Below are 15,080 nucleotides of genomic sequence, written 5' to 3' on the forward strand. Positions count from 1 at the left end.
GTATATATATTAACGCAAAGAGAAAAGAAACCAAATATCTTTTGCAAAAATGGAAAATTACGTTATTTTTTCTTCCAAGTAAATTAAGGAAAGTACTTTGGCACCCTTTCACTTGAGCATGAAAAAGGTTTCCCATGGTGAAACTGGAAGCAGCCTTTCAAAATCATATTATCATATGCATAACCTACGGCTCTGTTGCATCGCGTATAATATCTCTGTCCAAACGTAAACTCCTCCATTTTCATATTGCTTATCCGCAGTTATCTCTTGTCTTTTTAACTCTTTCCAAATTTCAAGGTTCGTTTTTTATCTCTCTGTCTCCATTTTTCTTTTTCTGGTTTTTTTTTTTAAAGAAAGAAAACTCCTAACTTTTCTCTGCCATTTGCATCATTATGTGATGTGGGTTTGTTTCACTGATAACTGTTTTTTTCTTATTTGGGTGATTATGGGTGTGCTTTCATTTCGGCTTACGTTTTGCTCTTGTACAATTTGAGCTCTTATTGCTTTTCTTCTATCTTCTTATAAACCCATTTCAGGGATCTTTTACTTGTCTCTCGCTATTGTTTCCACCTTGTTGATCTATTTTCCTTTTTCTTTCTTGCTCTCTTCCTTTCATATTCTTTTACAGGTCAGGTGAGTTCTTTAGTCTGGCATACATCATTTTCTCTGTATAATTTATGTTCGGTTATTTTTATGTATTTTTATTGTTCATGATTCCTGTTGAATCTTCATTCTGATTAAGAAAAGATATATTAACTTTCTGTATCACTTGTGAAGTGATGGCTGATAGGCACCACCAGCATCCTTGTGTCTTGCAAAAGGTAGCCGGCCTTTCACTAGATATTGAATATCGCCATGGAGGATTCCAATTCCAAACGCCTACTCTGCATCCGAGGCGTTGCAATGCAACAGTACAGCAGCATCCCATGGCACAAGCATGCCTAGCAAACTATGATTTGTCATGGGTCTGTTCAAGTTCATCGCCTGTATGTGTCCAGGCTCCTTCAGAGAAAGGTGCATCCAGTTTTGTAATTGATTTTCTTATGGGCGGAGTTTCGGCTGCAGTGTCCAAAACTGCTGCTGCTCCTATTGAACGTGTGAAGCTCTTAATCCAAAACCAGGATGAGATGATTCGGGCCGGTCGGCTCTCAGAACCTTACAAGGGAATCGGTGAGTGTTTTAGAAGAACAATCAAAGAAGAGGGTATAATATCATTGTGGAGAGGAAACACGGCTAATGTGATCCGTTATTTCCCCACTCAGGTTAGCTTGCAACTAATTACTTCAGCCATGTTCTAATTTCAAGCTATACCACCGCTAATGTAATCATTGTTTTTGTTTTCTTCAGGCCTTGAACTTTGCCTTCAAGGATTACTTTAAGAAGCTGTTCAACTTTAGGAAGGACCGTGATGGGTACTGGAAGTGGTTTGCAGGCAACTTGGCATCCGGTGGTGCAGCCGGTGCCTCTTCCCTTCTCTTTGTCTATTCCCTCGATTATGCCCGAACCCGTCTTGCTAACGATGCCAAAGCCGCAAAGAAAGGAGGAGAGAGGCAATTCAATGGCTTGGTTGATGTATATAAAAAGACTCTCAAGTCCGATGGTATTGCTGGCCTTTACCGTGGCTTTAATATTTCATGTGTTGGCATCATTGTATACCGTGGTCTTTACTTTGGAATGTACGATTCATTGAAGCCGGTGCTCCTCGTTGGAACATTGCAGGTTAGTATTCCAACTATGTAGTGATAATATTAAGATCACTGCTCAAGTGCCTTCTGAATGCTGACAAGAGGATCAAGGTAAGGATTATTCTCACGTGCATTTTGGTGTTTTGTGGTTTCGGTTTTGGATAATATATCAGGATAGCTTCTTTGCTAGCTTTGCTCTGGGTTGGGTTATAACCAACGGTGCGGGTCTTGCGTCGTACCCCATCGACACTGTCCGTAGAAGGATGATGATGACATCGGGTGAAGCCGTGAAATACAAGAGCTCCATTCATGCATTTTCTGAGATCCTTAAAAATGAGGGTTCCAAGTCTCTCTTTAAAGGTGCAGGTGCTAACATCCTCCGTGCAATTGCCGGTGCTGGTGTGCTTGCGGGCTACGATAAGCTCCAGCTGATCGTATTCGGAAAGAAGTACGGTTCTGGCGGTGCATAATCGTGTTAACCATTTAAAAAAAAAACATATATACAGATAGCGATGAAAGTCATTTTATTTCGGTTCTAGAATTAGCCGAAGCACAGCCATTTGTCTTTGAAATAACTTAGCTGAGGGGTTTCTGTCCTAGGGCATTTGATTCTCTATGACAAAAATTTTTACCCCATTAATCTTTCTTTTAGAAGATTAACCTAATATTATTATGTCTACTCGACGTTGCTATTGTAATAAGGGTTTATACTAGTGCCACTGGAAATTGTTAAAGACAGCAGATCTTATATTTTTCGAAACTTCATTTTCTCATATTTCCGATTCTTTCTTAATACCATCGAAAGTTTCTTGTAATTATTTGCAGATAGAATGAGTTTAATCCTATTATCTCAACTTAAAAACATTGGATATGATCTGTTTAATGAAACAAACCATGCTTCTCCATTAAAGCAATGCACGGAAATGAAATCTTCGACTCTAAGCAGCAGCAATCACTCTTTAAAACTATGATGATACCAATATGGGAGAGGATGTAGGACGGGATTCAAGAGTTAAGAATTGTAGCAAGTATACTATGCCAAAAACACAGACCACTCTTCTTTTTGGTCATTAAAACAGGCGCTGCCTTTTAGCTACAAACCTGTAAAAGCCCGATTTTAGCTAAATCAGAATAGTAATTTCAGAACTATAAATTCGAGATCAAAATATTATTTTAATATTATTTTTAGCATTTATAGCATGTGAATCTGTATGTGTGAAAATTTTGTGAAATAATTTTAGAGTTTGAGTGCTTAATTTGACGAAATGACTTAATCGCGTAAAATACAAAAGTAGCATGCTATAAGTTAAAAGTGCTTAATTGCTATGGTTCATTAAATGAAAGGTCCTTATAATGTAATTAAACCATTGATAGTGGAATTTGACATAAATAAGCATTAAATGGATGGTATTAAATGTTTTATATTAAGGTTAAAATGGTAATTAGGTTATTAAGTTAATATTAAATAGAACAAAGTGAAAATAAGCTTCATTATCATCATCCATAACCGAAAATCACCAAAAGAAATAGGTTTTTGAGCTCTCAAGTATTCGGCACCTTTGAAGCTTGATTAAGGTATGTTTTGAGCTCGGTTTTTGATAATTTCTACGTTTTTGTGATTGTTGTATCAAGTACTAACTAGCCCAGGGACTAATTTGAAAAATTGCTTAATGTTTTGAAAGTTTCCATTGATAAATTCATGTGTTTTTGAATGTTTGATGATGAATTATGAAAGCTTAGTGATAAATATCTATGTTTTGTAAAGTGATTTTAAGTAAAAATGTATATTAAGGATTAAATTAAGAAATTTGTAAATTGAGGGGTTTAAATGTTAAATAAATGAAAAATATGGGATGCTAGGGACCTATATGAAATTTGGCTAGGCTTGGGTTTAATGAAATTTCAAGAATTTTGTGTATTTTTGAAATAGGGATGAAATTGTAAAAAAGTGGAACTTTAGGGGCTAAAGTGTAAAAATGCTCAAATAGGTATTGTTTGGATGGAATTGAATAAATTGAATGAGTAGGTGATTAAATGAGTTAATTTTGAATACATATAGATCAAGAAAGAAAGAATTCAAAATTAGATCGAAGGAAAGACAAGATTATTGAGTAATAGATCCGATTCTTCATTTCAGAATACGAGGTAAGTTCGTATATGATAATTTCATTATAAATGTATATTATATGCTTTGGTATTGCAAAAAATGTGATTATGAGATTACGGATAATGTTTGAATTGTGAATACGATTATACGGATGTGTTCGATGATGAAATCAACAAGTGAAACTTCCCGGTTGAACCTTAGGAATAGTTTAAAATTCTAGTGACATGTCATTAGGTTAAAGTATTGGCTTCGGGCCATGACATCGTCACTTCGGGTGCGAGTAATACCTTGATTTGGCTACGGGTCATGGTATAAGTACTTATTGATTAAGATCTTGAGTATCCGAATTCTATTCCAAATGGTTCAATGGGTAAAAGAAGTGACGTGGTTGAGAAAGAGGTTAGTACGAGGTGATACAGGTACGTACGAAACCTACTCGAGTATTAGATTGAGAAAGTTCAATGAGATGGTATTTGATCATGTTTTGAGACATGAGAAAGATTTGTGGTTAATGTGATTTTAATTTTTAATGTGAAAATAGTTAAATTACATTTATTTGATGAATTGAGTTATTTACTTGCGAACTTACTGAGTTTTTAAAAGCTTACTTTGTGTATACTTTCCTTGTTTCGTAGATAATCAAAACTAGCTCGAACTCAGGGATTTTCGGGAAATGTCATCACACTATCAATCACTTAGTTGGTACTTTTGAAGCCTTGTAATTATGGTATATGGCATGTATAGGCTAGTGTGATTATGGTATATTTTGTGTTATGGAATTATAGCCATGTGATTTGGCTTGTATATGGTAAAGTTGTGGGATGTTAATTTTGCTTATATAATGTGTTTATATATGCTATATGATGTGTATGGTATGCCTTGTGAATTTGGTCAAATTGTTGTAGCTGTTTTGATGGTTGGATAAATGGTGAAATGTTTATGGTATTGAATGGATTGTGAATTGGCATAGTATGGTATGAGATTAAGGTATTGAATTGGTGTTATTTTGATATTTTAGTTAGTTATTTTGAAGGATGAATAAATGTATATTGAAGTTAGATGGAATGATGAATTTGGCATATGAAATCAATATGATTGGAGTAGTGAATGTGTGTTGAATTGGCTAGTGATATTATGGTATGAAATATGCATGGTTGATGATGTTTTGGATGCCTAAAAATGTATTGAAATGGTATAAAATATCTTGTTGTTGGAAGGCATGAGGAGGGTGAGAAAAGTGGCTTAAACCAAGCCTACTTTCACTCCACACCACTGAGCACACGGGCGTGTGGCTCAACCGTGTATGATACATGGCCTCAGTACACAGCCGTGTGTCCCCTGGGGTACCCTTTCGAATTAAGGCAGTATACCTTCCAGGTTTGGCACGGCCTAGACATACGGGCGTGTCTACTGACTGTGTGTGGCACACGGGCTGGCACACGGGCGTGTGGCCGACCGTGTGATCCAAGTCAGTAACCCCTCCAGTTTTCACACGGCTTGACACACGAGCGTGTTCTCAATCGTGTGGTGCAAGTCAGTATGTATTCCATGTTTTCACACTACCTAGATACATGGGCGTGTCTGAGGCCGTGTGAGGCACACGACTTATTCACACGGGCGTGTGACATCTGTAACTTAGAAAAATTTTAAGTTTTCAGAAATTTCCTTATGGGATCGGTTTTTTCCCGAACCTTCTCTAAAGCACGTTTAAGGTCTCGTAGACTTATTTAAGGGACATTGTGTATGTGAATGAATGTTATTCGATAATTAATGTTTATTGAGTTGTGAAATGTTAGATAAATGTTGTGTTTGATCAGTAATACCTATTAATCCTAATCCGGCAACGGACACGGGTTAAGGGTGTTACATTTTATTGGTATCAGAGTCAGGTTTAGTTGATTCTAGGACTAATGTAGCTTATAAGAGTCTATCTATTCTTGACAGTTTAAATTGTGTTTTCGTATAGTAACGGATCTTGAAAGAGCTATGGTTGATAATGTAGAGAGTAATGCGTCTGCTCCTGCTCAATGGGTAGCACCGGTTGATTCTAGGCTGATTTCAAGTAGTCAAGGAGGAGAGGTTAAGCAAGCCTTCTTTCAGATGATGAGTGACTGGTTTACGGAGTTCGTTCGAACAAATTCGGCTGCTTAACAACCTTTACCCCCACCTATTCTTCAACAAATCCATATTGTTCCTCAAATTATAGATCAGATGCGGTTGAATAAGCCGCCAGTAGATAAGATTCGTAAATATGGGGCTGAGGAGTTCAGGGCTACCGTTGATGATGATGCTGAGAGAGTTGAGTTTTGGCTCGAGAATACAATTCGAGTATTCGACGAATTATCTTGCACTCCTGATGAATGTATCAAATGTGTGGTATTTTTGCTGAGAGATAATGCGTACCATAGGTGGAAAACATTAATATCTGTGGTTCTTAGAGAACGGGTTACCTGGGAGTTCTTTCAATCTGAGTTCCGAAAGAAGTACATAAGTCAGCGATTTCTTGATCAGAAGCATAAAGAGTTTCTAGAATTGAAATAAGGTCGAATGACTGTGACCGAATACGAAAGAGAATTTATAAAATTGACCAAATATGTTCGGGAATATGTTTCTACCGAAGAGATTATGTGCAAGCGGTTCGTTGATGGGTTGAATGAAGATATAAAACTTCTAGTTGGAATTCTGGAAATCAACGAATTTGTTTTTTTAGTTGAAAGGGCTTGTAAAGCCGAAGATCTCAGCAAAAAAAAAGAAGAAGAGGAAAGCAGATTTAGAGGCTAGAGACATCAGAAAAAGATCGATGGGTAAGCCGTATCATTCTTCATCAAAGAAATCTAGAGATTTGTATACTCGCCCAAATGCTTCAATTGGATATCTGAACAAGGATCGTGCTAAACAATACTCCAATTCCAAAGCTCAAGCTACATTAGTATCGAGTGTTGGCAGTGTGAGAGATAACAAACCCGAATGTCAGCAATGTGGGAGACTACATTTTGGAGAATACTGGAACAAAAGAAATAAAGCCTATTACAAATGTGGATCGTTGGATCATTTTATGCGATATTGCCCAGAGTTGATGGAAAAAGATGATTTTCAAAATACGAGGCCGAGTAACATTGCAAACAGGGGTAGACCACCTAAAAACACAGGAAATGTGAGTGGTAGTCAGAGAGCGACTAACGATTCTACTGTGAGGTCAGAGGCTAGAGCACCTGCACGAGCCTACGCTATTCGCGCTTGAGAAGAAGCGTTATCTCCAGATATGATTACCGGTGCTTTCACTCTCTATGATACTATGTGATTGCATTAATAGATTCAAGATCAACTCATTCATATATATGCATGAAATTAGTATCCAGTAAGACTTTGTCTGTAGAGTCTACTGAATTTGTGATTAGAGTATCGAACCCCTTAGGCAAGTGTGTTTTAGTTGATAAAGTGTGCAAAAACTGTCCATTGATGATTCGGGATTTCTATTTTTCGGCTGATCTGATGTTGTTTCCATTTGATGAATTTGATATAATTCTGGGTGTGGATTGGCTAATGCTACATGATGCTATAGTAAACTGTAAATGAAAGACGATTGATCTGAGATGTCAGAATAATGAAATTATCTGGATTGAGTCAGATGATTTGAATGGTTTACCAGTAGTGATTTCATCGATGTTAGCTCAGAAATATGTGAGAAAGGGTCGCGAAGCTTATTTTTACTCATGTTCTTGATGCTAAAGTGATTGAAAAGAAGATCGAAATAGTGCCAGTTGTGTGTGAGTATCCAGATGTATTTCTTAAAAAATTGCCGAGATTACCACCTATTCGAGAAGTTGAATTTGGTATTGAATTAGTGCCGGGAACGACTCTTATATCGATAGCTTCATACAGAATGACTCCGACAAAGTTAAAAGAATTGAAATCTCAGTTGCAAGAGTTGATAGATAGAGGATTTGCACGACTGAGTTTCTCGCCCTGGGGTGCTCCTGTATTGTTTGTGAAAAAGAAAGATGGCACAATGAAAATCTGTATCGATTATCGACAGCTCAATAAAATGACCATCAAGACTAAATATCCTTTACCGTATATTGATGATTTGTTTGATCAATTGAAAGGGACAACGATGTTTTCAAAAATAGATCTGAGATCGAGTTATAATCAGTTGCGAGTAAAAGACTCCGATGTGCCAAAAATTGCTTTCCGAATGAGGTATGGACATTATGAATTTTTGGTTATGCCTTTCGGACTAACGAATGCTCCTGCAGTCTTTATGGATTTAATGAACCGAATTTTCAGACCGTAATTAGATCGATTTGTTGTCGTATTTATTGATGACATATTGATATATTCACGAGATGAAACTGAGCATGCTGAGCATTTGAGAATTGTATTGCAGACTCTGCGTGATAAGCAGTTATATGCAAAGTTCAGTAAATGTGAATTCTGGTTGTACGAGGTTGGTTTTTTGGGGCATATTGTGTCAGCATCAGGTATTCGAGTTGATCCGAGCAAGATTTCTGCAATAATGGATTGGAAGCCTCCAAGAAATGTATCTGAAGTTCGTAGTTCCCTAGGACTTGCCGGCTATTATAGACGATTTTTGAAAGGCTTTTCGATGATTGCGACTCCGTTGACGAGATTGCTTTAGAAAGATGTAAAGTTTGAATGGTCCGAGAAATGTCAGAAAAGTTTTGATCAGCTGAAAGCTCTTTTGACTGAAGCTCTAATGTTAGTACAGCCAGAATCGGGTAAAGAATTTGTGATTTATAGTGATGCATCGTTGAATGGTCTGGGCTGCGTTTTGATGCAAGAAGACAAAGTCATAGCTTATGCCTCGAAATAGTTGAAGCCACATGAAAAGAATTACCCAATGCATGATTTAGAGTTAGCAGCCATTGTGTTTGCGTTGAAGATTTGGCGCCATTATCTGTTCGGTGAGAAATGTCATGTTTATTCAGATCACAAGAGTTTAAAATATCTGATGACTCAGAAAGATTTAAATTTACGATAGCGGAGATAGCTAAAATTACTAAAAGATTATGAGTTAGTGATCGATTATCATCCGGGAAAGGCTAATGTAGTTGCTGATACTTTGAGCCGAAAATCCTTATTCGCTCGACATGTAATGAATACTCAAATAGCTATGTGTAATGATGGTTCGATTGAGGCCAAGATGAAAGCGAGATCATTATTTTTACAACAGATTTGCGAAGCTCAGAAAGTTGATAATGAAATTTTAGCAAAACAAGCTCAATGTGATTCGAACCCTGATTCAGAATTTCAAGTTGATTTTGATGAATGTTTAAGATTCAGAGGCCGAATATGTGTTCCGAGAAATTCAGAGTTAATTTAGATGATTTTAAACAAAGCATATAGTAGTCGTTTATTTGTTTATCTTCGAAGCACGAAAATGTATAATGACTTGAAACAACTCTATTGGTGACCTGGTATGAAACATGACATCTCAGAGTTTGTTTCTAAATGTTTGATTTGTCAGCAAGTTAAAGCTAATCATCAGGTATCGTCTAGTTTATTGCAGCTGATTATGATTCCTAAGTGGAAATGAGATAGAGTGACTATGGATTTTGTGTCGGGATTGACCATATCTCCGAGAAAGAAAGATGTAATCTAGATTATAGTTGACATATTGACAAAATCGGCTCATTTCATTCCGGTATGAATGGACTATTCACTTGAAAAGTTAGCGAGTTGTATATCTCGGAGGTTATGAGATTACACAGAGTATCTATTTCTATTGTTTCAGATAGAGATCCAAAGTGTACATCGAGGTTTTGGAAGAAACTATAAGATGCACTGGGTTCAAAACTACATTTTTGTACCGCATTTCACCTGCAGACGGATGGTCAATCCGAACGAGTTATACAGATACTCAAGGATATGTTGAGATGTTGCATTCTTGAGTTCGAAGGTACGTGGGAAAAGTATTTTTCAATGATTAAATTCGTGTAAAACAATAGTTTTCAATCAAGTATTAAAATGGCACCATACAAAGCTTTATACGGTCGAAAGTGTCGAACACCGTTGTACTGGACGGAGCTCAGCTAGAGTAATATTCACCGGGTTGATCTGATTAGAGAGACGAAAGAAAAAGTGAAAGTAATTCGTAATAGTCTGAAAGCAATGTCAAATCGTCAGAAATTGTACGCAGACTTGAAAACAAAAGATATTGAGTTTCAGATCGGGGATAAAGTGTTTTTGAAAGTTACACTATGGAATAAAATACTTAGATTTGGCAGAAAAGGAAAGTTGAGTCTGATATTCATCGGACCTTATGAAATTATTAAGCGAGTTGGCCAAGTGGCATATCGGTTAGCATTACCATCTGAGTTAGAAAAGATTCATAATGTATTTCACATATCAATGCTTCGACGATACAGATCCAATCCCTCGCATGTTATTTCCCCGACTAAAATTGAGGTTTAGTCAGATTTATCGTACAGTGAAAAACTGGTCCGAATTTTAGCTTCTGATATCAAAGAGCTGAAAAATAAAAGAATAGCATCAGTGAAAGTCCTGTGGCATCGACACGGGGTAAAAGAAGCTACATGGGAAACCGAGGATGCTATGAGAAAGCAATATCCAAACCTATTCATGGGTAAGGTTTTTAAGGACGAAAATCCCTAAGGGGGGAGAGTTGTAACAACCCGGTTTTAGCTAAATCAGAAACGGTTTCAGAACCAAAAACATGAGATCAGAAAATTATTTTAATATTATTTTTTGTGTTTATAGCATGTGAATTTGTATGTGTAAAAATTTTGTGCAATAATTTTAGAGTTTGAATGCTTAATTTGACAAGTGCTTAATTTGACAAAAGGACTTAATCGCGTAAAATGTAAAAGTAGCATGCTATAAGTTAAAAGTGCTTAATTGCTATGGTTCATTAATTGAAAGGTCTTTATGATGTAATTAAACCATTGATAGTGGAATTTGACATAAATGGGCATTAAATGGATGATATTAAATGTTTTATATTAAGGTTAAAATGGTAATTAAGTTATTAAGTTAATATTAAATAAAACAAAGTGAAAATAAGCTTCATTATCATCATCCACAACCGAAAATGTAACACCCCAAACCCGGCCTGGACGTTACGACCAAGTCTGACGTGTCACATTGACTTATGCTTGATTGTGTTCTTTGTTTGTGGTAATCAGGGTGATTTTGTAAAACAATGGTTAATTGTTGACTGAAAAAAAACACTGATTAATTAAGTCTTTAGGTTATCCATTTGTTACGCTCGTTGTGTTTTGAAATCGTTTATTAATTTTTGAACAAAAACCCACACTGTCTAAATCTAACAGTTTAAATCGAGTATAAATAAAACAATTAACAAAACCATAAAACTTACGAGTGGCCTTATTACAACTTAAAACCCAAAATAATTAAAGTAAGTAAATGCTGATCAAAACACATGAAGAAAACTGAATTTGCAGAACATGTGCCCACTCCGAATCCCTCATAGCTCTAAGTCCACTATGGTTGGGGATTTCCTGCATGGATGAAATTAAAGGGTGAGTTTGGAAAACTTAGTGTGTAAAACAACCCAACCATAGTCCAAATCAGATCAAACCACAGAAACAGATTAAGTTGGGCCTTATCCCTATACAGAATTCAGAATGAAGCCTATAGGCCCATAACAAATACAAAATAGATATATCATGTATGCAGAAAAACCCAACCCATAACCATCCATATATGCCCCCGTACCAACCTTACAATATGTGGGGAGACAACTCGACCCACCCATCCGCTACACACCACAGAATTTGCAGCATGGCTAACAAAACAGATATTGTGACAGAGTCACCAGATACAGATATTGTGAGAGAGTCACCAGATGCAGATATTGTAGAAGAGCCACCAAAATATATATTTGTGGCAGAGCCACCAGAACAGATATTTGTGGCATAGCCACCAGAACGCTTCTTCCATCAATATATCCCAAATCCCATGCAACAGATATACATGTCATGGCATATAGCATACAAAAACAGAATATCATGCGTTTCAAACAGAATTAACCCAAGGGGTATAATGGTCATTTTGCACCTAGGGGTATAATGGTAATTTTCATACTTAGGGGTAAAATAGTAATTTCTCACCCTAAGGGTATTTCAGTAATCATTCGTATTCTAAGGTTTCATGCTTACCACAGTTAACATCACTTTTCTAGAAAATTCTTACCGTATGCTTTTACCAAAATGGGCCCGTTAGCCCACTGACCCAAGTTCGGCCCATCGAGGCCCAAAATTACCAACGTGCACGAAAACGCTCACTCAGCCATCTTACCTTTCACGATCATCAGATTTATCGATTTAACCGACTTACGAGCACTCGCATGCTCGTAAGCCCTCGATATACCAAAATACCGATATTTCGGCTTTTCGGCTTTTACCGATCTAGTCTACTAGAGAGTGTTTGTTTACACACCTATTCTATAACGATACGTTGGCGAGATCCACACACGAGTTGCCTAGACTCAAGTTACTAATACGTCAGACTACATATCAAAACAAAATACATACTAATCTCCTTACCATATTCGGCCAACGTTGCCTTAGTCCCTAAAGTTCTTACCTTTCTGCCGAAGTATGGACTAGATCTAGATGTCCAACCGTGTTAGCCTTCAAAGCCCTTTGCTGTACGTCCCCTTTTCCACACTAGTGCACACAAAACCAAAAGAAAGAGGCCAATATGCCCTTAGTCCAAACATTAGCCACCTTTAAGGGGTTTCGGCTTTTCCTTAAAGCATAAGTAACTAACGAAAGTTGTTCAAATACTTACCAAAAACGTTATGATACTACTTCCGATCTACTACAGATCCAACCTCCGTACGAGAAGAGAAATTATAATCAAAGATTCGGCTTCTGAAGTACCTCAATGTAGAAAAGTTTCGGCTTGAAAGAAAGGATGAGAGGTTCGGCTTCAATGGAGATTCGGCTTTAACGAAAAGATGAGTAAAAGTAAAAGAGATGGCACAAGGGGAAAACAAAAGTTTTGGTTTTGGCTTTTGTGAGTGATCGGCTAAGGTGATTGAATGGGAGAGGTTTTTTCTTTATGATTGGTGAAGCAAAGAAGATGGGAAGATGACGATAAAAGAAAGAAGATGAATGGGTTAATGGCCTCGGCTTGAAGAACTAAGAGACCAAGAGAATGAAAGAAGAGGAAATGAGCAAAAAAAATAAAAATAAAAATTTGAAATAAAACAAAACAAGAACCGATTGAAAGGGAAGCAAGATCGGCCAAATTAAAATACCCCAACTAACCCAAAAAGAAAAAAAAGAATCATAAAGGCCAAAAATAAACGACACTTATTTGCTATGGCCGAATGAGTGCATTTCGACATAAAAATTCTTCCTAAATTTCAATTCCATGAATTGCTCTTTGATTCTTGGCCAAATTCAATGTTTAAATTTCATTCAAACTCCTAACCGATCAGCAGCCTTATCCACCGCTTCATCATGCTGCTAAAAAGAGTTTCGGTCCAACTCTACTTCTCTCCCTCACGTATGCAGCAAAAAGAGAGTCCTTTGCGCACACAGTAGCCCAAAGAGAGTCCTTCACATGCATAGCAACTCGAACCTGGGTCCTCCAGACACGCCCCCACGCTGTTGGCCACTGGGACGCAACCTTGTTTTCGCTATAATACTGCCACAATAATTTATAACCCTTACCTTGATTCGCCCGCTTTAAAAAAAATAAAAGCAATTAGCCAGCAAGCAAGCACTCGAACTCGCGCCTCTCCGCGTGCCGAAGACGATGCCACTCTGTGACGGGCACTCCTTGTGCTGGATTATGCTCGCAACTCCTCTTAACCCCTATTTTAACCGCAATCTGAATACTAAAAAAATAACCATTTGCGCGCGCTGTGCCTTGAACCCAGGCACCTCACACGACCTCCTAGTGTGCTTAGCCACTGGGCCAGGTGCTTGTTTGTGCTAAAACTCAGCCCAAATTATTAATAAGGCCTACTGCCCAGATTCCCTAAGGTAGCATAAATTTTTTTTTCCTAGAGTCTTGAATCAAACCCAAACCTTTTCCCACACTATAAATCCATCGTAATTCACTTAGATCCTACACTAAATAATTAATAACAATATTGATAATAATTTCTCTTAAAAAGTTAAAACATCAATAATTCTATCTCGGGCCATCTTCTACCCAAACTCAGATTCCAAACACAATATTTCTAGGCCCAATTTTTGGGGCATTACAACTCTACCGCCTAAAAAAAAATTTCGTCCTTGAAATTTTCCATCCACTATCGATTGTCTATCATCGACTCTCTGAAGATGCTACTCACAGCAGACTCGATTAAAAATAATTCTTAGTACGACCCGAACATCTAATTACCAAAGTAAAGAAACATTTATCAAGCACGCATACAACTCGTAACACACACTTAAATAGAATAAGCTTGGCAAATCCTGAGCTCGATGCTCCTTGGACCCACATCTAAAGCATGCTCTGTCTTCCTATGGCATTCACCCAGATGGCCTTGCTTGCAGTTCTTGCGGGTTGGAAAGTTTGGTCGTGTCTTAACATGTTTTACAGAACGAGGCTCGGTCTTCTGAAAACTAGAATCCTTCCTCTTCTTACACTCTAAGCACCCTACTTGAAGCATTTCCCTAATTTCCTTAACCTTGGTTTCCAACACCTCTTCTACCACTTTCCTTACTATCTCGGCCAATTCCTCGGTACCAAGCTCTGAGTTACTGCTACCCGAAGTTGACAGACTTTGCTTACCCTCAGAATCCATATCAATACTCTACATTACCGGCATTCGTATCAAATAACTACCAAGGCCTCTATTCAATAGTTTTAGTACTTATTCATATGTTTTATGCTGAGATAGTATTTTAAAGTTTCTATTTTCACAGAATCATAGCCTAGCTACAGTCTTAGTATTTTAGGGCTTTTAGTATTGCCCTAGCTATAGTGTCATGATATGGTCTCAGTTATATCTACAGTAATATCTTAATACAATGTAATATGAGTAACAGAAATACTTACAGACTTGGTGCTGGGGATTCAGTGTGGCACTTCTTCAGTTATCAAATTTCAGAAACCCAGAAAAACTTAAACCATTTTAAGATTAAACCTTAAAACATGTATACCTTGTAAAATATCTTTGAAAAGAACTTTCCAAAACCATTTCCAAAATACCTTTGGGCCTAAGTTTAGCAAAATTTTTTAAAAAGCTTTTCGAACCCGATCAACAGCCGAGTTGTTGCAACCAGGCTCTGATACCACTAAATATAACACCCCAAACCTAG

The 15,080-nt window shown here is 37.2% G+C and overlaps 1 protein-coding gene across 1 annotated transcript; it reads left to right on the forward strand.

Moving 5' to 3' along the window:
* The first annotated feature begins 540 nt into the window (after positions 1-540).
* On the forward strand, positions 541-2,424 carry LOC108487395 (ADP,ATP carrier protein 1, mitochondrial-like). Its single transcript, XM_017791730.2, has 4 exons — positions 541-628; positions 778-1,262; positions 1,348-1,719; positions 1,859-2,424. Exons 2-4 carry the CDS (start codon positions 780-782, stop codon positions 2,153-2,155), a joined length of 1,152 nt encoding a protein of 383 aa, XP_017647219.1. The 5' UTR covers positions 541-628; positions 778-779; the 3' UTR covers positions 2,156-2,424.
* Positions 2,425-15,080: the final 12,656 nt, after the last annotated feature.

The sequence above is a fragment of the Gossypium arboreum genome, chromosome 7, assembly GCF_025698485.1.
Source record: "Gossypium arboreum isolate Shixiya-1 chromosome 7, ASM2569848v2, whole genome shotgun sequence".
Lineage (NCBI taxonomy): Eukaryota > Viridiplantae > Streptophyta > Magnoliopsida > Malvales > Malvaceae > Gossypium > Gossypium arboreum.

Coding starts and splice junctions, on each gene's coding strand:
- LOC108487395 (XM_017791730.2), top strand. CDS start 780: ATGGCTGATAGGCACCACCAGCATCCTTGTGTCTTGCAAAAGGTAGCC. Junction 1,263..1,347: donor TCCGTTATTTCCCCACTCAG/GTTAGCTTGCAA, acceptor TGTTTTCTTCAG/GCCTTGAACTTTGCCTTCAA. Junction 1,720..1,858: donor TCCTCGTTGGAACATTGCAG/GTTAGTATTCCA, acceptor ATAATATATCAG/GATAGCTTCTTTGCTAGCTT.